The sequence below is a fragment of the Drosophila ananassae genome, chromosome 2L, assembly GCF_017639315.1.
Source record: "Drosophila ananassae strain 14024-0371.13 chromosome 2L, ASM1763931v2, whole genome shotgun sequence".
Classification (NCBI taxonomy): Eukaryota; Metazoa; Arthropoda; class Insecta; order Diptera; family Drosophilidae; genus Drosophila; species Drosophila ananassae.
The window spans coordinates 25,544,219-25,571,338 of record NC_057927.1 but is presented as its reverse complement, the minus strand read 5'-3'; the positions used below and the strand labels follow the sequence as shown (position 1 = coordinate 25,571,338).

Genomic DNA, 27,120 nt, shown 5'->3' with positions numbered 1-27,120 from the left:
TGATGAATTGCCACCCACTAATCGAACATCACAACCGGATCAGTGGGCTTCACGGATGTCGATTCGGATTCCAAATTCACTGGTTTTATACAGGTCTTTAAAATAGTTCAATAATATAGACGTATATCGACATTTTAAGATCGACATTCCTAGTTGGCAGAATTCAATAAATTAATAAAATAAAACCTTAATTGCTAATACTAGTCTTTAAAAACAATTTATAGGAACAAAAACATAAAGTTTAAGCTAAAAACATAATCACACATTCCATTAACACCACTCTCGTCTTGTGCTTTCAATTTCAAATTTATTTTGTTTTCTAATATTTAAACTAAGAAAATATACAATAGTAGATAATTTTCGTAAGAGTCTAGAAGTTATAACTAGATAGAATTAGTTCCGGGAACAGAACCGATAAGTAGAAAAGAGTGACGGCCGCCTCCTGGCTGGATGCTGTATTTACAATAGGAATTCGATGGCCAGACGATGGATGAGATTCCGCATTTAAGATTCGTTGCAATTCACTAACTAGACTCCAGTTCAGATGGCGAAGTCGCCATGATCCTCGTCCATGGAACAGGGTCTACGGAACTCCTGACCCCGTTCGTGGATCCACTTATTTGACACTGATGAAAAGCAATTAAAAATGGTTACTTCGGTTCTGCGTTCAGTTTTTAATTGTGTTTGTGCAGGACATACCCCATTTAGTGCCCGTCAGGACAGGACAGGCAGCATGACGAGTCCTCACATCGCCTTCGCCATCCCGATGAAGATTCATCCAGAAGGCTGCCGTGCCTTTTTTGGGGAAGAGGGCAGTGTGAAGGGAAGTAAACACAGTGGCACCTCCCTGTTCCACGTCACTCATCTGACAAAAAAAGAAGAGAAAATCATAAAATATGTATAAAGTGCTTTACTATGTCAAGCTTAAATTTCATAATTCTGTCTGGAAGAACTTCATTTTAAAACACAGTCAACTCTTCACATTTATATCTATTCCACCACTTGAATTCAAAGACTTCGTTTTATGTTCGTAGAATTTGAAAATATTAAAGAGATTGAAAGGAACTTACATAAAACAAAACTGTGGCAATGCGGTTGCCCAGATTGAGGCCCTCGAAAGCACGTTTTTCCTCTTTCTAAAAAAAAAAATAATAAAATTATAATTAAGAAAGTAAATAGAAATAAATTAAAGCATACCCGAGCAAAATCAAAGTGCGGCTCGTAATGTCCACCGATGCCGTAATTGACCACCTGGAGCTCCTCGGCGGAGTCCATGTCCAGACCCGTCATATCTGCTGTTCGCTGCACTACGGTTCCAATCACATGGTCCTCCTCCGTTTTCAGCCAGGCAGACTTGCTAATCCGGTAGTTGGCTGTCTCCAGAGCGCCGGTAACGGAATTTTGTACAGTTGCCCGCCGGAATCGAGGACGTGCCATCCGTTTAATCAATTCAATTTCACTGTCGTACATGGCATCGTGATAGATCACAATGTACGGCTCCTGATGGGCCTCCTCCAACTTCAGGGGGCCCAAGCGTAGAAAGGGCACATTGTTGGTTACATAACGGCACCGTAAGGGTCTCAGATCCGCCGGAGATGGTTTCAGTTCGCCACGGCACAACATTTCATAAGCTTTTCGCTCGGTCATATCGAAAACAGAGGGATCACTTTTGGCCACGGGCTGAGAATGGATTTCTAAATGTGAGCATAGGTGACTTATTTGTTGGCTATAATATATCTTACCAAGTCAGACTTTGGCATCTCGTCACTACCATCGTCGCCCTTCATTTTTCTCAATTGCTGCTGGTTGGCTATTTCCTTCTCGTAGAACCTCTTGTTACCATTGGCCCTTTCGTGGTGTGGCAGTAGTTTCAGCAATTCGTTGGTCATGGTCAGAGCCACCTCAATGTTTCCTAAAAAAGGGGTTAATTAAAAAAATAAACTTAATACCCACAACAATAATAATTCTTCTTATATCAGTAAAATTTAATTAGCCATTTAAATCTCTTCATTCAAATGTAGAAGGCGTTGTTGATAAAGGCGAAATCTCAAACTGTTTTAATAATAAAAAGAAGAGCTTATTAATCCGCCTAATAGGACTTAAAAGCAGCTAAAGAATCCTGAAATGTAAAGCACTTAATGCAATTAATATTAAATTTATGACGCCCTTTAATACTTGTATCCCTCATAAAGCTTGAATTTTGTATACAGCATAAATTGCTCTTCGGAGCTATAAACTGCAGAGTAACTTAAAAAGGGTCAAACTGTTTGAATAAATAATCTGCACATAAGTAAAATACTTTTTTAAGAGTCACTTAAGCCGAGTCGCACAATTAATTCATCAGGGTCGAGCCAGGGAGGCTTGAAAAGTGATGCCCCCAAAACTGAGCTCTAGACGTTCAGCCCCAAAAGTATGCCACCGTTTTTTTCCTTTCGTGGTGAATTTGCAACTTTGAAAGTTGCCCGGCACTGATCTCGAACTTCTTCCTTGGCAAGGCCATCAAGTCGATGGGACTGTTGCCAAACTTTGCAAGTTGTGCACTTATTTATTCATTTGCGTCCAGCAATTTATTCCTGGCCGCCCACTAATAAGTTTGGCTCGGTCGGGGAGGGCTTAGCTTTAACCTCAACCTCACAAACGACCTTAACTTCTGAGATCCTGTCAGCGACAGGAATTTAAATTTGCATCTCCCGGCACATGTGTCCTGCCCAGGAAAAGGAAAGGGAGAAAATGGGGGACGAAGGATGGTTGTCGGGTGACTGAAAGCCTGTCACTTGCCTCGAGGGCAGACCCATTTGTGTTGTTTTTTGTGTCGTTTCTCAACACAATATGGTAGCACTTCCGCCCCGCCTCCGGACACGCCCATAAATCGACACTCTCCAGCACAAGTGGGCGGTGGCTTTTCGGAGAGCACCCAGTGTATCTTTAGTGGGAGATACGTGTGCTTGGTAACTCTTTGATGAGGGGATAAGGATGGTCTACGGGTGTAATAAGACGTTAATAAACCACACGGGTCCTGGGCCAGGAACGTGCCAGGACCTGGGCCTGCTCCTGCCCTCTACGTGATTGCTCTTAGCCACTGCGGCAACATTGTCGCTGTGGCTGCAGATGGCCAACACTTTTTCGCACTTAATGGCAGGCTCTCATGGCAGGTGAGCCGGCTACCTGGCCAGGGCAGGTGCAAGTACGTGAAAGGGGGGTTGTTCTAAACTAGCAAGTGGCTGGGGACAGAGTGCAATTTCCTGCAGCCAAATGGACCCTGGAAGTGCCATGCAAACGAGCAAGGACAACAGGGAGAGTGGATAGCAAGCACACTCTAAGAATTTAATTACTCAAATGTAAGTTTCAGGTTAGCCACTGGGGGAATTTTTTTACGAACTAATTAAAAATGGCAAGGAAATCGGTTGAATAGTGAAAAATAAAATTATTAATTTATATAAAATGGTTAAATTTATTTTAAAGAAGACTAGAGATATTAAGCGTATTTGAATATTCTTTGTAAAATGATTCATCCACACAAAATCTATTTTTCAAACTATTTTTTGGCATAGTTAACACACAATTTCTTCAAGTGATATTAACCACTTTGGGTAAGAATAGGAAAACCCCGAATATTGGTCACTTACCTTCCTTGTAGGTGGAGAACGCCAGATACTCAAGGATATCGGCCTTGGTGAAGCTTTTGGTTTGGTTCGAGGGCTCCTCGAGCATCCGAGCCATCGCCTCGTTCATCCAGAGGACTGTGTGATGGTAGTCGTGGTTCACGTACGACTGTCTGCCCAACTCGAAACAGTCATCCGAGGACATCTCCGTGCTGGAAGGCAATAAAGTTAGTGGCAATCCCTGGGATTTCGGGACTTTGCTTGGACTCTCACCTGTACTGTATGCCATTGAGCTTGCCACGGGCCACGCTGGAGGTGTCCAGTTGGTAAGTGTCCTGGAGGCGCAGCAAGGCCACTGCCGCTCCATTGAGATCCTCGTCAGAGGGGAATTTAAGGATGTTGCGATATTGGGTAATGTTCTGAACAAATTCGGTGCCCACATCGTGCTCCATGAGATTCTCAACCTGTTTCCAGTCGGTGGTCAGGCGTTTGGTCAACAGGTAGGCATTTATGGGATTGGAAACATAGGCGGTAATGTCACTGGAGGCATCGGCGTGTTCCCTCTGGTAGTCATCCATTTTGCTGAAAAGTTAAAAGGAGGAGCCAAGTTAGTAGACAGTTCACTAAGTGCTTTTTGCTTTTCGCGAACAGAAAATTGCATTTTAGCGGATGGGAAAAACGGTCGAAGCTCGAACTTTTCCAGCAAGAATACTTAAAGTCCTTGGGCGGTGAGCTTAAGCTCAGTCTGTAATGTTTTTTCAATGTCTATCAATAAGTAAGTAGTTGAAGAAATAACTTAATAAGGAAGGATAATATTTTTTAAGCTTTTCGCAAAACTTTTTCTCCGTCAGCCAAGGTAAGTTAAATCATGAGTGATAACCTCTTTAATGTTGTTAGAAAAAATATATTTATTTGATGCTCATATACTTTTAACTCTCTTAGACTAATACATGTAATAATTTAATAATGAATAACCGTTCTTAGCATAGAATTAAATATTATGATGTAAGTACAACCCACTTATTATTTACAGTCTTTTCAGGGGATGATGAACTTCCTCTATTTAAAAGTCTAATACTTCTTTTTGGTCTTTTAGCCGTTCGGTGTGCCAAGTTTTTTATGTTGTTATTGGATCTGGTGTACAACTATTTTAATATTAGGTCTCGAATTTAGTTTTTATTTGGAATTAAACCACATTCACGCGATTGTCTGGCGGAGGGCGGTTGCACCAGAGGCTTCCAAGCACGCCCAAGCCAATAAACACTAGGGTGAAGGTAGATAGTCCAAGGATGACTCCTGAAGTTATGTCGTGGATGGGCAGGCCTGGGAAGGGATTCCAAACAAGAATCACCAGCAGGCCGCAACACTTGAAGAGGCAAAAGACCGTCACCAGAATATAGCCGGAAATGTAGCTCCTGTTTGGCAGCCATTCGCAGTGACGTGATCGGAATCCAAGGAATCCAAGGCCTACAGCACAAAAGGAGGAGGCCAGGCTGAATTGTAGGAAAAATGATTTTCCAAACTTTAAAGGGGAAAAATAAAATAATTAAATCTGTTACAAAAAATCCACAATGATATCTACTTACATGAGCAATCATATAGATAGCCAATCCAGCATTCATGGTGCTGCCCAACACCATCATCAGGGACACCACGGCCAAGGTAATAGTGGCATTTGCCAGCTTCTGCGGGTAGGAGTTATTGTTCTGGGACTTCCCCTGGACACTGCTCATGTCCTGTTCCCTTTCCTGTTGCTCATGAACCCTTGGACTTATGACGGCCATCGAACGATCTGCTATCTGCAACGGAGCTGGTTTCACTGTCTCGTAATGCAGTCTCTGGGGTGAAAGTCTGTTCTGGCGAAGGGGCAGGGCGGGTGGTCCTGATCCCAACTGGCTGAGCACCTGCTGGCTCTGGTAGATTTGCAACTTGCGCTCCAGCTGCAACTGCTCCAGGTGGGCGGCATTTCGGGGCGTGGAATGGGCCAGCCTCGGTGGAGGTTGCATTTTTCTTGGGGTGACCAGAAGCTCATGCAGCGCCCTGGTTGCCGCCGCCGCGTTCCTCTGCTGCGGCGTAGATGTCCTGGCTGCGAACTGTTGGGATATCTCCGTGGTGCTCAGGCAGGTCTCTTGCTGCTCCTCCTGATCCTGCTCCGGCAATTCATCGTCGTCCACATCTGTTGGTATCATGGCATACCTGTGGGCTCGGCCATTGTGCATTTGGATAATCTCCTGGTTTTCGTCCACCAGCTCCTCATCTTCAGCGGTGGGCACCATTTGGTATCTCTGATTGCTGTTCTTATCCACAATCAGGAAGGTTTTGCTGCCGAAGTCGCTGCTGAAAGCGTGTTTGATTGATTGATTGGGGGCTTGGCTATTGTTGTTGTTCCGGGCGATAGGTTTCGGGGGCAGATTGATCATGGGCGGCAAGCTGGCGAACTGGGTCTCCTGGTAGGGCTCCTCGTGGAAAGAGTGCGGCTCCTCGTCCTCGTGTATGCCATACCGGGAGCCATACCGATCTAGATTATCCTGGGATCTGGCCAACCTCTGAGCCGCCTGGCCAGGAACTATTGCATATCTGCCAGCTCTGCTGGTGTTCAACTCTTCCAAGGGAACCAAGGCGTACCGACCACTGGATTGCTGCTGATTGGTCTGCTGTTGCTGGTTTTTTATCTGATGTTGCTGCTGTTGCTGTTGGTATTGCTTCCGCGTCACCGAACGCGTGGACATGCTACGTTGCATTTGGCCCTTTCTGGTCGGTGTGGCGTTTGCCGATCGCGGAGGAGCTGCCCCAAAACTCATTTGCAAGCTCCTGTTATAAATGGACTCTACGTGAGCTGATTTATTACTGGAAACAGGATAAAATTCACTGTTTTGGCAAAAAGCCGGATTGGTGTAATTGTGATGCGACATGATCGCACTGTACTGGTTTCTATTTTGGTATTCAAGGGGTTATATTTTCACTGCCAAGCACTTTTCACTCTCAAGATCGATCCGCTCCGTTCGGCAACTGCGACTCAACTGAACTGACGGTTCGTTCCAGGCCGCAGCTCCTCAACTTCCAGACTTCCTCCACTTCCTGCGCCGGCGCGCAGTCGAGTGGATCGTGCCCCTCCCCGATCCGCCCTCTCCTCATCCCCAGGGCCATGTACTAGCTGGTACATAAGACACCCGTAGAACGAACCGCACAATGCCCCGGCTCTGTGTTTGGCGCGTTCCATTAAGCCAGAAACATCTGCTCCTGCCCGAAAACCAAATGAGAGAACGAGGGTTGAAAACCCAGTTCCTAAGACCGTGACACTAAATAAGCAGGAGCAGCCGGCATTCATTTGGTTCGGTTTATCAGCGTTTTTAATTCTTATTTACCAACTCATAACTGCAGAGCGCTCCCTCCTGGCTTTTTAATGCTATTTTGATACCTCTTGAACCAGGATGGGTATTTTGGTTTCACTATTGAGGCATTAGTGATGTTTTGTTTTGGCTCATACTCGTCAGGTTTTTAAAAGCCTGTCAGCACATCAGCTTCTCTACTTCTGAATTATTAATATTAATTCAAATTTATACTTAATATGCACATATCTATGCCAACAAAATGTCAAATAGAAACTAGATTATCAATGTTTCAAATTAATGCAAACAAAACACTCTGACTATTATATTTATGAAAATCAAATGGTGTTAAAGATGTCTTCTAAATTAAAGCTCTGACAATAAATATGTATAATTCAAGTTTGGATAGTTTTTTTATTTTTCTGACTCCAAGGTTTTTCTATGTTCTAGGGTATTCCCTAGTCGTTGACACCCTTGACTTATTTGGCTAGAATGTTTGTTCAACAGAAACCTTCCCCAAAGGCAACCCCTCCCCTGCCTTTTTGGTGGCTCAAGCGACCGTTACATTTCCCTGGCACAGGAACAAATTCCAAAAACTTGCCCTGCCTTTCCCGATCGCGGTTTTCATTCAAATTTTAGGCAGTCATATGCATATTGAGGCAGCCTTGCATAGCCCTGCAGATTGGAAGCGCCAGTGGGCCTTTGTGCGGCGCTGTGCGTTGGCCAACCCAATTGCCTTTCGGCCGGACAGGAGGCTTTGCCACGGGCCACAAAAGCAAATCAGTTTGCGGGGCCAACTGTCAAACGGATTAGCCAGAAATTGCAGCCTCTGGCAGCTGGCCAGTTGGAAAATTGAAGCGGCATTAAAAAGTAAAACTCACAACTCAAGCAGACGGCACGCGACACAAGCAGATGACTAGGAACTGCATCCAGAAGATACTTAGAGAGAGACAGAGAGGCAGAGAAGAGCGAGAGCAGGATACAGATATACGGCAGGGCAATGACAGCTCGCAAGGATAACGCTGGCAGACAGGAGACCAAAACTGAGAGACTGAGGTAGCAGGCTCACAGCTGTCAGCTGTTTGTGAGGATCCTGTCTCGTCCTTTGTTATGACAAAGCCAGGGGACAGCAACAGGAACACAGATACAGATACAAGCACAGCTCGAGATACAAATGCAGATACAAATGTTGTAGATACGAATACAAATACAACTACCGCTGCCCTGACACATAGATCCTGTGTGCGCCTGGCATTCTGGTATTATTTGATTAGGGGAGTTGTCTCACCACATCCTGCACCTCTCCACTCTTACCTATCAGCTCCCCCATTTCCGCCGTCAGTTGTACATAAGCAAAAGATATGTATCTTGCAGATACAGATGCACATATGCACAATCCATGTATGGGCGACTAGGTGCCTCATACAGACACGCAACAGCTGCCCCTCGCACGTGGCAAAAGTAATTACCTCACATGCAGGCGGCTACCTGAACATCTTTTGTACTCGCCACGAAACTAGATCTAAACATTTGCATAAGAATGGCTATTTCTTGTCGATAAATAAAAGGTTTCCAGAGCCTCATTAACTAAAATAAATTACTAAGTAATTATGCCTGCTGCTTTAAACATATTAAATTACAAAATCTAAAGGTTAGCGCTGTGTAATAAATTGAAAGCTTAAAAGCGAAAGGTCGAATTTGCCATAATTGAAGTGGAAAAGGTTATTTTTCTGACATGTTGGCGAATAATCTAATTAGATAATGGCTTCATGCAAATTAAGTTATTTGGAAATAAACTGTTACGGAAAACTAAATGTTTGCCAACAGGGCGTTGTAAATTCAAGTATAGTTTAGTGAAAAATTAGGCAACTTAATGCCTAATAGATATCTTAGTAAAAATATATAAAAAATTAATTTTATAGGTACTCACTTTTTGAGAAAATTAAGCTTGTTCTCCTGCTCACGTATGTAGCCCTCCAGGTTGGTTATCAATACGGATTCAGTCTCCAGGAGTTCCTCCATCTCGGCCAAGGCGGTGTATACCTCTGCGCCCACTGCAAGGACATAAAGGCTGAGCAGGCCAATCAATCGCCAGTCCGCTGCCATTTTAAAGCCTGCCAAAGAAAAACAGATAGAACGCCATGAGAGCCATTTTCCGATAGCTTCCAATTTGTAACGAAAATATGTATGGATGGGACTATGGGTCCACAAGGGATGGGTCCATCGATTTTGGCCTTAAATCTCCGACCATGTGTAAGGGGAAACCCAAACGAAAAAGAAGCTCTAAGCCCACTGAACCCGAATTCGACTTTCATATTGATTAATATTGCTCCCGACCTAGAAGCGAAGCATCCAAACAAAATATTGTTGTTGAAAACCAGCTGTTGCTTGAATTTGGGCAGTTGGCCATTTATTTTAATGAGCGTTTTTTAATTTGACCTGCCAGCGAGCGGATTGTTTTATGGCGATTGCTTTACTGCGTTCGCAACACGCTGACGATAATAAAACGGGTCCAAAATATACACTTTTGAATTCGATGGCACTTCTCCCTACACAGAGATGCTCTTAAAAACCAAGTACTTCCTTTGTAAACTAATAGTTTCCATTCCTTATTGTTGTTTAAAAAAGTGGAGCAAATGAAAAAAGTAAAACTTCAAAATAGCAACTTGAAGAGGTCATTAAATGGAAGTTATTCAATACCCAAGTGTGTACACTCGTGTCTGTTTGCCTTGATAATTGAATAAGTACATACATTTTGTATTGATTTGTATATTTTATTTGCTAGGCAAACTGCTTTGTAGCATCCTCGTGTCGCTTATGAAATATTTACCTCGTTATTGACCCATGTTTTTAGGCAAATGTACCTCAATCACTCTCTCACCCGACAGGAAACGGGTTTGTTTCCAGTTCCGTTTTTCGAGGCGGGGAATTCATAGATTGCTGCTTAGTTAGCGTGCCAATAAATTTTAATTGATATTAATTAGCTGCGCGCCGTTAACTCGCATCTTTAAGATAAATGCTCGCCGCCAATGTTTTGTGGCACTTAATTTGCATATCGAAGTGAGTCGTGGGTGGCCGCCCAACAGGATCCGCCAAACCACAAGGACTACGGGATACTCACTGCGGTTTGAGTTGAAGGGCGTTGAATAATTAATCAGCATTACCTTATTTTCCACCGCCAAGTCTGACTGGTAGTTGAGAAGGTAATTGCTCACATTAATCAGACGGTCTTTCAGATGAGATCTGTTATTAAAACGCGACATTTTGGCCAACAGTCACAACGCTTTTTGGCCAGAATTATGGATGCTCTTAGCTTTGGCGGTTTATGTCAGCTAACATGTGTTAAGCGGACAGAGCTGTCAGCAAATATTAAATAATCTCGCCCAGTTTAATGGCCCAACCGGTTGAAGCCCCCGCCACACCCCTCCACGTACACCTATCTATTCCAATTTCCATTTCTAGTTGGAGTTTCGGGCAGTCTGATCAGAACGAGGGCATGTTTCTGCTCGGACAGCCATTAAATTTTACGATTCCAGCTCGAACATTTACCATCCAGTTTCTACATATTCTTTTTGGACTTTTCGTCTCTAGTTTCAGATGAAGATAGAGCATTTCTGACTAATTTGGCCCTGCATCTCTTGGAGAACGATTAATTGGGGTTCAAAGAACTCCGTTAGATATGCAAATGTATCCCACAGATACGCGTCGCTGCAGCGGCAAACAAAACAGAACATTTCATTGTGAGTGATGACCAAACCTTTAACGGTGCTGTCGCTCTTTCCCCCTCCCATCATTACACAATCCAAGTTATTGAAATGCAAATATTATTTCATCCAGATGAATGGGACAGATTCCCCGTTCCTTCTGCATTTCGTGCAAATGAGAGTTCGAGTTCAGCGACCTCTCGCGCGATCGCTTCGAACTGACCCTTTTCATTCCATCGAAACGGCCATAAAGTATGAACCAAATACTTGTGTTTTAATTTGCAAGAATTTCCTCGCAACAAACGGAATGTTTGTTGCCATGAGTTGCACAATTTGGCCCGAAGAATTTAAAGCAGCTGGAGGGAGCGACCACCCACCCGCAAACTGAAATAAGGTGTTTTTTATGGCTCTATGTGGGAGCAATTAAAAGTAAATGCAAGTATGCGAATAAAAATGTTCGAACTCTTTTCAGGAATGTAAAACATTAAACTGTTTAATAAAAAACAAAAAGTTTAAGCTGATCTGCGCAGCTTTTAAGCTTATTAATTCTATTAATTTAAATGTTATCTTAGCCAAGTGAAGGCATTAAAATAATCTCAACTATAACTCTCCGCTTGTTTGTTCTTTTAATTAATATCAAATTTATCCCCCTCTTATTGAGATATGCTGTTTTATGAACGTGATTAAATTCAATTTGATTCAATAAATACAACATTTTACGAGCTCATCCCAAACTGGTGTAGTTAGCACATTACCCTGGTGTCGAAGCTAAACAAATAATGCTACATATTTGTATGCATTTTTTATGCAGAAGCACCTGCCAAGTTGTCTGGACGCACAATGCCACTCGACACTGGATTACTCACTTTTCTGGTCGATCAAATTGATGGCCCCAATAAAGTCGAAATGTCGTTTTCGTCAGAGAGCGGAATACAAACAATGTTCGGTTTTAAACCCCAAATATATGCAAAATGCCAAAATTATCAATATTTAACTCACAAAGAGTGCGGCACCACAACACAAATAATTTGGATTGTTTGGGAGAAATGTCAGAAAGCTTTAATTACCATAGACGCCGAAGTTGCCAGTTGCGGTCGGAACTGGGCCCAGAGATGTCAGAACAAAGCTGAAAATGGATTTTACGTTGAATAATTGGCAGTAAATTACAAACGGCAACCAGGTGGAAAAGTGGAGCAAGTTGATATGGTTACGGAAATTAAGGCATAACCGAGATAAATTCGATTTTAGGCATTTAATATGCAACAAGGTTGGCTGGCCACAGGGATACAGCTGTGGTGAAAATAATAATAACCAATTATGATGGGGTTATATGTTTTTAAATGGAATGTTTGGAAGGAAAAGGATAAGTCTATGGTCTGTACAATTGCTAACTAAGTTAAGAAATCCAATATGCTATGATACAACACCATTTTCATAATTTTCCATCTCATCTCCACTTCTGGTTAGTTAGGCAAACTAATCTCCCAATCAATTTTCATTCACGCCTCATCATTCTCCACCTGCCCACTTGTGCGGTGGAAATTGCGGTGCTGTAATGAAATGGACTTTCATCATCGTCGGATTGCATTTTCCACAAGGGCCACGCCTCGTTTTCACAGTCCGCCTCCCGTCCGGAAAGCCGATGCAACAAAAATCCAATAGACAGACGCAATCGGAGAGCCTCTGAATAGGTGGCTCAGCAATTTTTGGCTTGCGTGCTGCACTTTTTCGTATTCTTTGTACTTTATGCAACCCAGCAACAATTTTGATTGCGGCCAGTGGAAGCTTCTGCTTGCCACCCGTCTCCCTTTTTGGTTTGAATGCACTACTCCGAAAGCCGAGGAGAAAAAGTTGAGTGAAATGAAAATTAATTTTCTGCCGGCTTTTGTTCAACAAATTTTGTTATCTTGCGCTCGCCTGCAATTAAGTTATGAAATACATACTTTTTTCGCAAAACGCTGACTAAGCACATCGGACGACCCACTGACTTACAGAAGGTTCAATGGTTGGCTGGTTTGCTGACAGCAGGCACGGATCCAGATACTTTTGTGCGGGGCGACAACACCATCTGACACATAAAGCTTGCCACCTATCTGGCCAGTCAGCAACTATTTCCCACCTGCGGAAAAAATCATTGTCCTTGTTGTCGCAGTAAAAAATTGTTACCTAGGGTGACCTACTTTCAGTTTTCAAATTGAAATGTAAAATATTTTTTATCATTTTACTAACTCAAACTTCACAATCCAAATGAAACAAAAATTATTTTGTTTATTTTTGCAACAAAACCTGGGCAATTTTCCACGATAAAACCTATCTTATTGCTAGCCCAGCTTCCTTGCCCCACATCCTTCCTGCTGATCTGCGACACTCCTGCTCAGATGAAACTGTCAACAACTGCCACAAATTCTATAAATGCAACGGCACAATTTGAGCCGACACGACATCATTATTCAGAAGCAAATGTTACAGGTAGACAGACACCTGCCCACACCTTTTTGGGGGTGTTTGGGCTTTGTGGGAAGCACACAGAGCTTTGGCAAGGCCGCTTGGCAGGTTCCTGGCCTGGCTATCTGTCTCGCTCCGCTTTGGCCCCCAACAAATGTCGTCCATCAATTTTATGACCAGCCAAGGGGTCGCGGAAGCTGCTGAACCGACTCCAAGTTTTAGATGGACGGGGCCACGACTATAACTCATCCACCAGTAGCCACCACCACCGACATTTATGAGCCACCAAACACACTGTGAATTCGCAGCCAATTTGGAACTTAACTTGAACACTGAAAAAAATTTAATTTTATCTCTAACCTTACAAATGTTTAGGTGACAAATGAATCTGATTAAAAATTGCATACATTTTAAAATTTGAGTTTGCGATTCAAAAAAAGAAGACAGCTTTAAAGCAAGTTCCTCGCTGAGATGCAGTATAGTTAAGCTTTTAATTAATAATCTTCATTATGTCTAATTCCATACTAAAGTCTTAATAAGGTTTTATATTTAAATGAGATTTAAATAAGTAATAAATGGCATGATCATTCTTTTTTAAATCCAAAATGAACCTTAAGTAGTTTTAAATGCCACACCGAAGTATTCTATTCTGTTAGATTTGATTGACGAAAGAATTGGAAATTTGAAATGACTTTATAAACTAGTTTCTCTGAATTAACTTGTTCCCCATTTGGGTGGATGTCCTATTAAAATGCAGAAATGCTTTTAAAGAAAGGCAACTCTCCACCAAATATTTTTAAATTAAAAATTCTAGCTGTATTTTCGGGTAGTGCTGTGTTAAACTTTTTAGTTGTTGCTATGATTGCTCTTTGTGGTATGGCATTTTCGTGCTGGTGGAAATTGTGGTCCTAGACAACGATGTCTCTTTGGGCCAGTGTCTGTTAATGTGGCACGAAGTCGCCAAAATGCTCCCACTGAAGTCTGCCAGCTGCTAAATGTCAGACCCCTGATCCCCGTCAGCTGACCTTCTGCACACCAAAAAAAAAGCTTCTTCATTTCTGAGTCTGCTGTGACATTTGCCAATTCGGAATTCGCAATGGGTAAGGCTTCCTCTATGGTCCAAAACTCCCCCTTTGTGGACCCTCCTCGTTTCCATTAAGTATGCCCAATTTGCGTGGCTATACTCGTCGATCGAATGCATAATTAAAATCGCATCGAATTGACGGCACTCTTGTCGATTTCTGCTTTGGCACTGTAATTTGATTCCGAGTTTTTCTCTAATTCACTGACTTAATGGGCCTCGTTAGACGCGCCTCGTCCATAACCACTTTACTTCATCATCTCCATTCGCTTTAAAATCATCATCAGTCTAAGAAACTTTGCCCTTACCCCAGAGTTGGGGTCTCTCCACTTTCCCGAGAAAAAATAAACAGAAAAATAAATTCTGAGCGGGAAAATCATGGTCTAGTTTGTGCAAATTATGCAAACAATTTGGTTAAGTGTAATTGAGTTGGCCTGGCCAACAGCCACATGTTGCAGTGCTCCTTGAAGTCCGACCCTGGGGTAATATGATTTCCAGACTGCTGGCAGAAGTTCTACTGCCAGACATACGACATCGACATCGTGGCACAAAGTTTTCAATTCCATAAGCGTTAATTTGATTGCCCCAAGTTTTGCTTGAGGGCACAAACTCAACCCTAAGGCTAGAGCACTAAAAAAATTCAGGATATAATCAATTTGAAGCGGATAAAACGATAAAATATTGGCTTAAATGGAGCTCATCCAAGCCATGGCTTAATATTTCTGAATTTTATTTCAAATTAGACTTCAGGACTAGCACAATATTTTTCTCTGTGCCTGAGAAATTGTCATCGCATAAAACTTTCAGTGGAGATGAGACTAGCGGAAAGGAAGGAAGGACTAGGAATAATTCATGCGCACCCAGCCAGTTTTCTAATTAGTAATGAATGACAAATGTTCACAGATCGCTCCAACCAGTTCCAGCCCCCAAATAGCCCACCCCCTGTCAATGCCAGACAGATGAAGTCACGGAGCGTGTGCACACATAAATTTTACAATTCACCTTGAAAATGTAAGCATAAACGGCGTCCCAAATGGAAATCGCAATCCAAACCGGTTGAAAGTCAACATCGCCGCATCATAAAAAGGCAAAAGATGAGCTCGGGAAAAATGTGGGAAAAACTGGGTCGGATCAGAGGAGGACGAGGCGAAGGGGGCAATTAGCCAGACAAGGAAGTGGGCAACTGTCCTCACTTTCATTGCATTCGACACACGTCTGGAATTGGCCAGAGAGCGACTTTCGTTTTCAAATCCATCTCTATTAGCGGACAGCCGCCACCTTGCCAACCGGTCGCCATTGCCGGTCTAATTAGCAAGCAAATATTGACCAAATGCCGGACTGATCAAATCGTTTCAGAAATCCCGAAAACCAAAAAAGGCGAAAGGGGAACGAACCGAACCGGAGGGTGGCTGAATTATAAATTTCATAAATTAACGCCGGCTAAATCGTAAGTTAATTGAAGCTATTGAAGCCGCTTGCCGAATTTATTTTTGTGTATAGCATTTAAGCATTAATCATTCGAAAAAACACTAATTGGAGAAATGCGTTCAATTAACTAGTCGATTAATTGGGAACATTAAAAAAATTATAACAAATTGGCTTTTAGAAGGTATTGGATAGAATTGGAAAAAATATTTTTTTGTTTTTTATAGTATTAGTAATAAAAAATTGATATAACAAGTTATTTTCTGAAAAATACTCTTGTCTTTAAATATCCTCCAAAAGAAGGGAAATTCAAAGCACAGAAAAACCCATTTTTTTAGGAGGTGGGTTGTGTCTCGGCTAGAGAGAGGACTTTTATGTCCTTAAAGAATGTCCTGTACTCCTGTACTTTCCTGTATTCTTTCTTTGTCAATAAATAATATCAGCAAGAGCTAAAAAATCTTGAAAAATGTATAAACCAAGAAAAAATTATACAAATATTTCTATAACCAAAATACAGAAAACAAATTCAAAAAATGTCCTTACGAAAGCATCCTTTTTTCATATAGTTGGCAATACCTTAGGGGTTCTAGAACCACTTCCAGTACTAGTTCTCTTTTAGGGGATGAATGGATTTGAAACGCATTCCAGAAAACAGGAGCATAACAACAGAGAGCGGAAAGATGAAGTGCAGACGATGAAGCGCAACCAAAACAAATGCCGACAATTGACTACGTGACTGAGGCGACTTCCTCCTAACTGCCCCCCAAATCCCGATCCCGATGCCCCCACTATTACATAAACACACAGCCAGGCTGATGTGGCAAAGATGTATGTTCGTCTAGCGCATGGAAATAATTTTTGAGTCCAGATATTTAGTGCCTTATCGCCAGTCGGGGAGGCAGCAGCATCTGTATGGAAATGGGGTTTAGTGGCGAGGCACAGGGAAAGGGGCTAACTCAGCGGTCAATTGAAAAGCTGACCATGTGGTGACAACAAGTGCATACACATACAACCACGCATACACACAGACCCGCCGGGCGGAATGGAAAAAATCCCATTCCGTCGCCGAGAATTTCTCTCTAATCAAAATCGAATATTCAATTTAGTTGCCCCACTTTCCGGCATTTCTATTCGAATCAAAGAGCCCAGTGTTTTATTTCAGTGTTATCAGTGCAAGACGGATGCTGTGGAACACGTCAGATGTGATTGGTTTCTTCTAGAAATCGTATCCCACGGATGCCTCAACTTACCCAGTGAACTTGTTGCTGGAAGTTGACAAATATCGGGTCCAATCACCTGAGACGTTCTTTGTTTACAGGCTCTCAAAGTAAGGGACGACCAGCCACACACCCCGATTGCATTGCACGCCCGCACTGCGTATCTCACAGATACATTCGCACTCTTAACCTAGGAACAAAATAAATAGGAATTGCACTTAGCAGCACCCACAATTCGCGTATCTTTGGGATATTTTTGTTCGGTCCTGGTTCTGATGTCTCTCTGCTTCCAGTTCCTCGAATTTCTTTTTGAATTTCGTTTAGATTTTTAGGTTTCAGTTGTTCGAGATTTAAAACCACAACACTGCGTCCGCGCGTTGAGCAAAACCGAATGGAACTGGTGTTGTTGCCGCCTCGACCACTCGTAGATAAAGATACAATTCCAAGCACCACAGTGAGAGAGTATCTGAGAGTGCGTCTTTTCTGGTTTTTGTTTTGGATTGTGTTTCTTGGAGCTGGAAATTTCAGATACTGAGAGAACGCGAGAGTGGATCAAATCACACCTACACTCAACAATCGAAAAGATACATTCCACTCTCTCTTGTGGATCGTTTTCGAACAGCTGTTTTTTGATGTACTAAAAGTATGGCGCGTTATTTGAATTAGGTCTAAAAATGCAAACAATTTCTTATCAATATTTAGAGTTTTGATTGTTATTTTACCAAATCTATCTGAAAGATGAAAATAATATTAAATGCTGGCACATCCCTTTCTTAACAATAAAAAAAAAACACTTTATCTAGTATCAACAAAATTTGGCATCTTTTTTATTCGCAATCTGCAAAAATAAAGCTTTTCCTCTCACTTACAAATGGTAAATAAATACATGGAATCAGTGTTGGATTTTCATTTTGATGCGCCAAAATACTTTTGGCCAGGAATATTTAAATGGGACACACTCTCTATCGGGGATGTCTTAATTTACGCCCTAATCCTCCTTGACGGTGAATGAGTGCGACAGACCCTCGTAGGGATACTTCCCGCCGAGGATGTACTTGTATTCTCCCGAATGCCGGATGCGATATTCCCCAGGAAGCGTTTGCGGACTTATGTCCCAGTAGATATCCAGCTCACTGAAGCCCAGGATGGTGTTGGTACGGTGCCAGATCATTCTGCAAAATAAAATCTACATTAGTATCAAGGAAAAAGAAGAACTCGAAGATCCTGATTACCTCGTCTCCCAGCTGGCATCCGTGTAGGCAACTTTCCAGCGATCCTCATTAATTTTTCGCTCCACGGTGAAGTAGGTTTTTTCGGTGAAAAGGTTGTTGCGGGGATTTCCGGATATGTAACTGACCTTTACGGTTTCGTTGATTCCGTACTCCTTGTTGGGCTGCGTCTTGACGTAACCGAAATCCGTATTAATAGGATGTCCGTCGAAGAGGACTCCGGTGTTCAGCGACAACATCACATCGTTCATGTAGGGCGGGCTTGGACCCGGCTCCACGGTCTGGTTATTCATCATCGCCTTGGTCAATCGCTCAAACACGTCCATGTAAATGGAGTGAGTGTGTGGCCCGAAAATGGTGGATGCGGCTTCGTAACGCTGGGCCTGGTACTCCTCTGGGGTGACGGTGTAACTTGTGTAGATGTTGGTCAATCCGGCGATGATCACCTCGGGCTCGATACCGGATATAGCTTCGGCAGCAGCCCGAATTTTATTTCTCAGACGTCTTCCGGCCATTGTGGTAAACTCACAGGGAACGGCGGCAATGATAACGTCTCCAATTTTCAGCAACTGATCGGACACTATTTTGGGCTGCCATTCGTAAGGGAAGGTGGCCTGAAATTTTAAAGGAATAAATATTAATAAATCTCTCTAAAAATTTCTAAGCTAAATTGTTTTAAACTTAAGCGAGAGCAACTGTGAAACCTTGATATTCAAAGGTTGAAAAATTGGTCAAAGTTTGAGTTGATTATTAAAAGTCTGGCTATTGTATATTTTAATGATGAAAATGTAATTTTGTCTTAATGACAAACCTAAATTTAAAAATAGTTTTTGAAAAAACTCACCCTTCCAGTGGCCAAAAGGATCGGCTTTGGTTCATGGCACTTGATATCCTCCTGGGTGGGGGCGGCAATGAAGTCCCTGACAAAGTTCCACATGGCATTGTCTGTGGTGGTGCCCTGTTCGAAACTAAAGGCTCCTGGACCGTCGGTGGTACCAGCAGCAAAACTGTAACCCATAGCGGGCTGACATCCTCGGATCTTGTCGATTTTCCGGCTCAACGGATTGTAGCTAGTGCCATTGTAGTTGGGCATATCCACGAACTGATGAATAAAGCGAACATCCCCAGTGACCTCGCGGGCCTTGATCTCCGTCTCCTGACTATTGTCGGCCAGCAAACGCAGTGCAGCATCGGCTAACCTTTGACCCAGAATCTGGGTGCTCTCAAACATATCCTTGCCAGGACCTGAGGCAAAGCAATCACCTTCGCCGGCAGGACAGCGCGAAGTGAGCAGATCACATTCGTTGCCAGAAATGGAACACTTGGGACCCATTATATTGGGCGAGACATCCCCCAAATTGGAGGAGCAGAAGGAGCCCACGAACTTTCCCTTGCCAGGCATCTTGTTCGGATTGTATTCCTTTTCGAGGAGGAGGGCCGCATATCCCACATTGTCACTGGTGACCAGTTTGTTGGTGTTGTTCATCGAGGTGGCATGGACGGCGTACCAGTTGAAGGCGCCCAACAAATTGTTCTCCATATCCACGAACTTCAACTGGGTCAGGGTCTTATCCGTATCATGTTCGTACTGAGCACGCTCCTCGGCGGGATTCCTCAGATAGGAGCTGGGAGAGCGGTTGATGTTCACATTTAAGACGGTGGTTTTGGAAAGGAATATCCGACCATTGACCAGGTTGTCCGTTGCTCTCTTGATGCTCTAAATGGGGATTAGGAAGAGGTTTAAACATATTACAGTTTAATATAATTGAAGCTTCACGAACTCACCAAGTACAAACCCTGAGCCATGGTCTCGAAGGTTTGGGGCACAAAGCCCAGAATGGAGATATCGTAGAGCAAGTGCATCAGGAATCCACCGGGAGCACCGTGGGTGTGGGTGCCACTCAAGGCCACATTGTCGGTGGTGTAGATGTTGCCATAACGTGCCTGTAGACGCTTCACCACCTCCCTCTTCAAGCCATAGCCCATCATGCCACAATCGGCACTGACAAAGGCCACTCGGCTGCCGTTCTCGTCCTCCACCACAAAAGCACGGGCGAAGACTCGGGTGTGGATGCCACGGCCAACTTGTTTAATATTGGCATAGCCCATCTGTTTAGGAAAACTTTTCATAATAAGTGACTTGCCAAAAGGGATCTTGTCTCAGGTCACACAACTCACAAAATTAATTTCCACAGAAGGTCCTGTGATGTCAGCTCGGCCCACGCCCACTCTGTAGGTGGCGGAGGCCAAACCACAAACTGAACTCAGGGCTAATAAAGCCAAGAAGGCCATCTTGCTAAAAGCCATCTTGTCGTTCAACTATAAACTTTAATCTGCAAGAAAATTTACAAAATTTAATTAGAAAATATTTACTTAATTTTCATATTCGTCCAACCAGAAACTAGCTATTTAATTTTTATAATATTGTTCAGATTAATAGATAATATTTCACACTCTTAATTATATAGCCATTATCTTTGTCATAAATTTTTAACAATGGGAAATATTATTTAAATTAGTATAGATTTTATTTGTCTATTGTCGAAAATACCTTTAAATAATGAATAAATTAAAACGGAGTTATAAATGGTAATAATAAACCTGCTGCTTACATTATTTGACAATATTTATCGCGTTAAAATGGTTAATTGTTTCTAGAAAAAATGTAGATTTATTTATCAAATCAATCTTTTATAGATTTACCCGCTGTTCTCAACAATGGCAACGTATTTGTGCAATCTTTTCATTTATTCAGAGTCGCAGAAATCAGCAAACCCCCATTCGTATTTGGCAATCGAAGCGTAGATTGCAAATATCTGACGAAAGCAATCGATTCAAAATGACAACTGGACAGCTGGATCCACTTGGCCATCATCTATTAACTGGCTACAGCGGACAAATGCAAATTCCCCCCTCTGCCATGCAGTTGGCAATCGCTCGAATGGGATCAACGTTGGGTGGGGTGTGACCTCCAGCAGACTTATTGACAACGAGCCAGCGACAATAGCAGCAACAATATCAAGCCGCCGAGTAACAATAACAATAATAATAATAACAATAATGTCAAAAGCAAACAGCCGACCCGCAGCCGGGGGATCTCTTATCAGACTGACTCCGGAACCGGTTTTTATCAGTTGCGAAAGACAAAGCGGCTTCTTCAGTGGCTCATAGGCCACCATACAGTTGCGGTCATAAAAATAAAAACTACTTCAATTAAGAAGTAAGGAATAAATTAATAAGAGGACTACAATTTTAGGCAATCTATCCACGAACTGGTCTAATGGAAATTTCAGAAGCTATTATATCCACCTCTATTGTATCTCTTGAAAGCCAAAAGCACTGGGGTTTTCCGTTCTTCTCCATTAGCACCACCTCCCCCACTTTTATCAACAAACTTCCCTTGTCTTTTCTTCGAAGTGAAGTGATGAATCGCCTTCTTTTGTATGCAGACTGAAGCTTCGCCTAGAACTCTCTGGTTTCCCTAAAAAAGGCGTTAAATAGGAAATCGAGTGGGCGAGTGCCGTGCATGTAAAGCAGTTTTTGATTCCCGCCTCCCCCAAAAGACCCCCTGACCACACACTTTGCATAATTTACACACAACAGCGGGGCTGACATTGAAAACGAAAATTAAATAAATATGCTCGCATCGGGCATCGGACAGGCGGTAAAAAAAAAACAAAAAGCAGCAACATTTATACGACCAACCATCAGCTGCAGGGCCATCGAAAAAGATACAGATACAGATACAAATGGCTGTGTGCGGATTTCGATGCGAGATTTCAGTTTTAAGTCTTCGGATACTTTTGCAATCGCCTAGAGGCTCGAAAATGTAACGCACACTTACACGCTGCGAGGTAGAGATACTGCAAAAGTATCTCTTGGATACAGGCCGCCAAACGCTGATCGCCGGACAACGCGCCAATTGAGCAAATTACAGAAGATTTCGGTTGATGAGCCTTTTATACGCTTCGCACTTAATGCGGTCGACACAGAGGTAATATACGCTATCCGTAGGTATCTCTTCGTTGAGGTCACTTGCACTGATTTAGGGATGCTTGGACTTGTTTTTGGGGGTTATGCAATAGGGAAACTCCTTAACAACGGCTAACTTATTCACTCGCCACTTCGTCTGCTCAGAGCCGAACTCCAAGCTGGTCTAAATCGAGGCTTAAACGCGGTGTAGTGGGTTAATTATAGCGAGCTTATCACACGCCAAATTGATGTTAATTCGATGTAATTAACTGCCCGGCAATGTGCAGCATTTGCAGTTGCGATTCGGGGCTTGTCGATGCCGAAAACTGATTTCAATACATGCTGGGCACTACTTGTTTTGTGTCTTTTCTGTATTTATTTATTTATCGTTCCACGAACGCGACACTTTGCTGCCCCCGCCCCGACAAAAAACACAAATAAAACCATTCAAAACGAAACTATCTCAACCGAGCCCAAAACCGAGATCCGTGGGATTGTCGCCTGCTTTGCGCCCAAGCTGGCACTCGACTGAAAACTGATCGAGCTGGAAACCAAACTCAATCCGCGGCTCAATCCGAGCTCAGTTCCCTCTCTTTATCGTTTTTATTTTTGTTCGCTTTTCGGCGCTTACATCTGTGAATGGGTTTTTTGGTTTTCGGTTTTTATTTATTCTTTTTTTTTTTGGCTAGTTGCGGGCGTACGTGCAATCAATCAGTCAGTTGGTCACTTTCCCAAGCGGTCAATCATGATTTTCAATCTCTGAAAAGTTTACCTATTTAGCGTTAAAATGTTGGCACAAAATGTACTATGTTTTGCAAGATTAGGCTGCATTTTAGGCCTCAAACGAGGAGAAATTCCCACATGATATCTATATTATTGAAACAACTCCTTGAGCTTGAAACTCTGTCCAATATTGGCACCTGCACTGTATCTAGGTTTTGCCCGATCTGCATGCCTTAAATAATCCGGCGATAACTTATCATATCGCCTCGTTAGTTTCCGCAGATCAGCGGCGTTAGATTGGGCCACTTAGTGCTAATACCCTTGGGTAAACAAGTGTGCCCTTTGACCCCCGCAAACAACAGACATTCGCACTTTTGGATCGCAAATATTTAAACTGCTAATTGGCTGATACTCGACTTACCCCAGAGAAATAGATGCCCGGCTGGCCAGGAGGAGTCGCAATGGCTTCCTTTCCGTTCAGACCACGCGCTGCTACTGAATGAATGGCACGAAGATTTCCGCCATCGATCCAGCCAAGGGGTCTTTTAAATAGCCACTTTGATTATAGCCAACTATCGCAGTGTTATTGAGTGTATTACCAAGATTAGCTGTGTTTTATTTGCCGCGATACGGATTAGGTTACGTGCAATTGATACGAAGAAATATTGTTACTTTTCACCAATTTAAATTTGCAACGCACTATTAACAGGCTTTTATTTTGCTTTTGGGGTTTAATAAAATAAAAAAAAAGGTGAATTTTGCACGGAAACGGGGCTATATATCCTAGGCATTTTCTCTAAAAGATATTTCATGTTTCATATTCAAGTTAATGACATCCCCAATTATTTTTTTGACTTGACTTCCATGTTATTCCCTTTTTAGAGCTGGCTTAAAAAAATTTTTGTTTTTTATTTAACATACATACTTTAAAAACTTTAGTGCCTGAGCGTATTGAACAGACTTTTTGTGACACGTGTTGTGTGAATAAAACCATGAAATAATGTTTAAAAAAATGTTTTTGTTTCATAATATTTAGATTAAGGTGATGTTTTGCTTGACAGGTTTTTTACTAAACAAAACACAAAACTATTATTAAAAACCATACCAATATTTAACTATACTAAATAAATTATAATTTATAATCTTATAAATCTTATAATTTATATTTAAATATTTAGATTCTTTTATTATGAACTCTATGATGTGAAAAAAATCGCTAACAAAACTTTATAAACAAATATGCATTAGGTATTAAAAATTTAAAAATTAAAAAATATAATAGAACATAATACCTATAATTTTCGATTATAAATCTATTTTCTTTTTTCACATAACCACAAATTCAAACTTCCCGGGCCATCTTAGAGACGACACCTTTTTTAGAGATGGACCGCCCTCGATAGCTTTTCCCTCTAACAGCTGTTCGATTTTCGATTGTTGTTGTGTTGTTTTCCAGAGGACGCCACCTGCGTAATTATGAGTAATAATTCTTCTGACCAGAACCTTGCAAAATAGCGAATCTCGCAACTGACAGCCCATGCAAAGCCCTCGGAGCAGACAATAACCGGAGACAGACCTACGAAACGGCGAGGGACGGAGGCAGAAGCGGATTTGCAGGGACGGGACAGAAGATAGGGAGCAAGTGAAACCATGTCGAAGTCGGTAAACAACATGAGCATGGGTGTCGTGGAGCCGCAGGAGAGGCTGAAGCACCTGACGCACTGCGGAGCCCTCATCGAGGTGGACAAGAATATGCCTGTGACGCGGTGAGTCCTTCGATTTGTGGGCGACCTTGCCGCCAAGGATTTTCTCATGCTCGTACCCTTTTCGAATGTCCTTGCAGCTACTACCGCTCGGGCACTGAGATGCTGCGCATGGCGAAAGTCTACCAACGGGAGGGCAACCATGAAAACGCCTTCATCCTCTACCTCCGCTACATGACCCTCTTCATCGAAAAGATTCGCCAGCACCCAGACTATGCCTCTGTCAAGTCTGAGGTGCGCGACATCAACAAAAAGATCAAGGACGAAATTATGCCCACGACGGAGAAGCTGCGCACCAAGCTGCAGGCACACTATCAACGGGAATACGAACAGTTCCTAGCGAGCAAGGAAGCAGAACGTGTCCGGGAACTGGAACGGGAACGGGAGCGACAGCGACAAAGGGAGCAGGCTGGTGCTAGTAGTATACCTTCGCTGATTCCAGCCAACCTTCATGTGCTCATTGACGAGGTCAACCAGCCCTCAGCCCCGGATCTTGACCTGCTCGATAAGGTAGTCTATCCTAACGACTTTCCAACGGGCGCCAATCGCAGCTTGCCAGGATCGGGTTCCGGTCTCCTATTACCAGCTGCCAGCGAAGCAACCGCCGCCGATAAGACAGCAGTGTGAGTTCTTGATTGGACACAGCTTAAAGTACTCTTTTAACCCACATAGAAGTGTCTAGTTATTTTTTGTAATTATTTTCGTCTTGTCATTTGATGAGGCGTCGCGCCTCATGGGGCCATATGAAACCGCAAGGTTCTTGTTTGGAATTTTCTCAACAAACATAAGCTTTATTAGCGGTTGGGTTTATTTTACGACCGATCGTTTTTATGACGACTATAAAGCGATGTGACTTTGATTAGGCTTGATAAGGCACTTTCCTTAAAGAGATAGATTGTACAACCGATTAAAAAGCTATGTTTTCCCGATGACGAATGTGGGTTTGCCTTGACATTGAGATTATATTAGTATTCATATATCTAGGCGAACCCAAATTTTACAAGTTTTTCCATTCTGATTTTGTTTATTTTGTATTATTTATTTAAACATGCCGTATGAAACTTTTCACCACATTATTGATACTTGAAACTAATATAACACCACCCTAACAAATACTTTTTTTTCTAGTTCCAAGCCCAGCTTCGACCGTAATCAGAAGCCGGCTTATAACCGCACGGATTCCCTGCTGGCGGGCTCCCTGCGCCTCGTCCATGTGCCGGGGAATACGATGGATGTGTTCTTGCAGCTGGCGCACGCCAACACCTCGAAAAACATCGAGACGTGCGGAGTTCTGGCCGGTAATCTGTCGCAGAACCAGCTGTACATCACACACATTATCATCCCGCAGCAGCAGGGCACTCCGGACAGCTGCAACACGATGCACGAAGAGCAGATCTTTGATGTCCAGGACCAGATGCAGCTGATTACACTGGGCTGGATACATGTTAGTAGTCCCGGCCTAACAAAAACGTACATCTCTTATAGAAATTGCTTAATTTTCAGACTCATCCCAGCCAGACTGCGTTTCTGTCCTCCGTTGACTTGCATACGCACTGTTCCTACCAGATGATGATGCCCGAGGCTTTGGCCATTGTTTGTGCGCCCAAGTACAACACGTGAGTCATCTGTGAACCTATTCCGCTTTAATGTATTCACGTATATATACTTTCTTAGTACTGGTTTCTTTATACTCACGCCGCATTACGGGCTAGATTTTATTGCCCAGTGCCGGCAGTCTGGCTTTCATCCGCATCCGAATGACCCGCCACTGTTCATGGAGGCGCAGCACATCCGGATGGACGGCCAGGACAAGATAAAGGTCATTGATTTGCGCAGCTAGTCGCAAAGAACAGGATCCAGCAATCGCTCCATTTTCGGGTGTCAAACAGTGATTAACCATGGAAATTACAGAGATATACAAAGATAGATAAAGTGCATATTTTCGGCATACAGAGATAGAAATGTATTTTTGCAAGCAGTTGATCCACGGATCGTCTCACACATCACTTTTCAGCACTCGGCGGCATTTGTTGTTATTTATTATTGCGTTTCGGGATTTTCCGTTCGTTGCATTCTGTCACTTAAGAACCCAATGTGATTTTCTATTGTGGCTTATCGTTGCTTTGGTTAACATCGTTAAAAATATGTATTTACTATTTTAGAAACAAACACTCAAACACCTGCACGCCCGACACCATTCACTCACCCATCCAGCTTACACAGAAAAACTATTCAGAATTATCCTAAGAAAGTGCATCCTTCTATGGCTTACTACTCGCAATAACCTGTTGTTTAAAGACGAATCATCAAAAATGCTATTATTGAACTGTGCAAGCTTACCTACTAAACTGAATAAATATTTATGACTACTTTTCTAATGTGTTTTAAATTAATATTATTTTCTGTCTGGACAATATTAACGAAAGCAGGGTGATCGAGTGGCAGTAGAGCAGTCTTCTTAAATTAGTATAGTTAAATATTACAAAAATCACCTCATAACTCATAAAATTATAATCATGTGTGATGAAATCGTTAATAAAATCTTATTTTGTCTTAATTTCTTCCACGATTATGAAGGGAGGTTTGGTCAATAAGAATAATTTTTTTAGTTCTTTAATTTAAATGATCTT

General features: G+C 42.5%; 4 protein-coding genes across 5 annotated transcripts; 1 reads left to right on the top strand and 3 right to left on the bottom strand.

The window, feature by feature from the left end:
- Nucleotides 1-287: 287 nt before the first annotated feature.
- Nucleotides 288-17,237, bottom strand: LOC6505554 (prolyl 4-hydroxylase subunit alpha-1). Its single transcript, XM_014905217.3, has 9 exons — nucleotides 16,837-17,237; nucleotides 8,862-9,045; nucleotides 3,876-4,184; nucleotides 3,627-3,814; nucleotides 1,743-1,912; nucleotides 1,198-1,680; nucleotides 1,071-1,136; nucleotides 700-865; nucleotides 288-626 (listed from the first exon to the last, which is right to left on the bottom strand). The coding sequence occupies exons 2-9, from the start codon at nucleotides 9,035-9,037 to the stop codon at nucleotides 541-543; spliced, it is 1,644 nt and encodes a 547-aa protein (XP_014760703.1). The 5' UTR covers nucleotides 9,038-9,045; nucleotides 16,837-17,237; the 3' UTR covers nucleotides 288-540.
- On the bottom strand, nucleotides 4,464-7,693 carry LOC26514236 (transcription factor SPT20 homolog). The gene is made up of 2 exons (XM_014905428.3): nucleotides 5,189-7,693; nucleotides 4,464-5,124 (listed from the first exon to the last, which is right to left on the bottom strand). The coding sequence occupies exons 1-2, from the start codon at nucleotides 6,512-6,514 to the stop codon at nucleotides 4,789-4,791; spliced, it is 1,662 nt and encodes a 553-aa protein (XP_014760914.1). The 5' UTR covers nucleotides 6,515-7,693; the 3' UTR covers nucleotides 4,464-4,788.
- A 366-nt stretch (nucleotides 17,238-17,603) lies between the features above and the next one.
- Nucleotides 17,604-23,243, bottom strand: LOC6505553 (neutral ceramidase). Of its 2 annotated transcripts, none has more exons than XM_014905216.3 (6): nucleotides 23,149-23,243; nucleotides 20,211-20,365; nucleotides 19,818-20,141; nucleotides 18,877-19,749; nucleotides 18,036-18,646; nucleotides 17,604-17,975 (listed from the first exon to the last, which is right to left on the bottom strand). In XM_014905216.3, the coding sequence occupies exons 2-6, from the start codon at nucleotides 20,337-20,339 to the stop codon at nucleotides 17,792-17,794; spliced, it is 2,121 nt and encodes a 706-aa protein (XP_014760702.1). In that variant the 5' UTR covers nucleotides 20,340-20,365; nucleotides 23,149-23,243; the 3' UTR covers nucleotides 17,604-17,791. The 2 variants fall into 2 exon arrangements, with proteins under 2 accessions (XP_014760702.1, XP_001964713.1); XM_001964677.4 differs by lacking the exon at nucleotides 23,149-23,243 and adding an exon at nucleotides 21,877-22,557.
- Nucleotides 23,244-24,159: 916 nt separating this feature from the next.
- On the top strand, nucleotides 24,160-26,861 carry LOC6505977 (STAM-binding protein). The gene is made up of 5 exons (XM_001964678.4): nucleotides 24,160-24,493; nucleotides 24,571-25,113; nucleotides 25,619-25,934; nucleotides 25,994-26,106; nucleotides 26,165-26,861. Exons 1-5 carry the CDS (start codon nucleotides 24,378-24,380, stop codon nucleotides 26,328-26,330), a joined length of 1,254 nt encoding a protein of 417 aa, XP_001964714.1. The 5' UTR covers nucleotides 24,160-24,377; the 3' UTR covers nucleotides 26,331-26,861.
- Nucleotides 26,862-27,120: the final 259 nt, after the last annotated feature.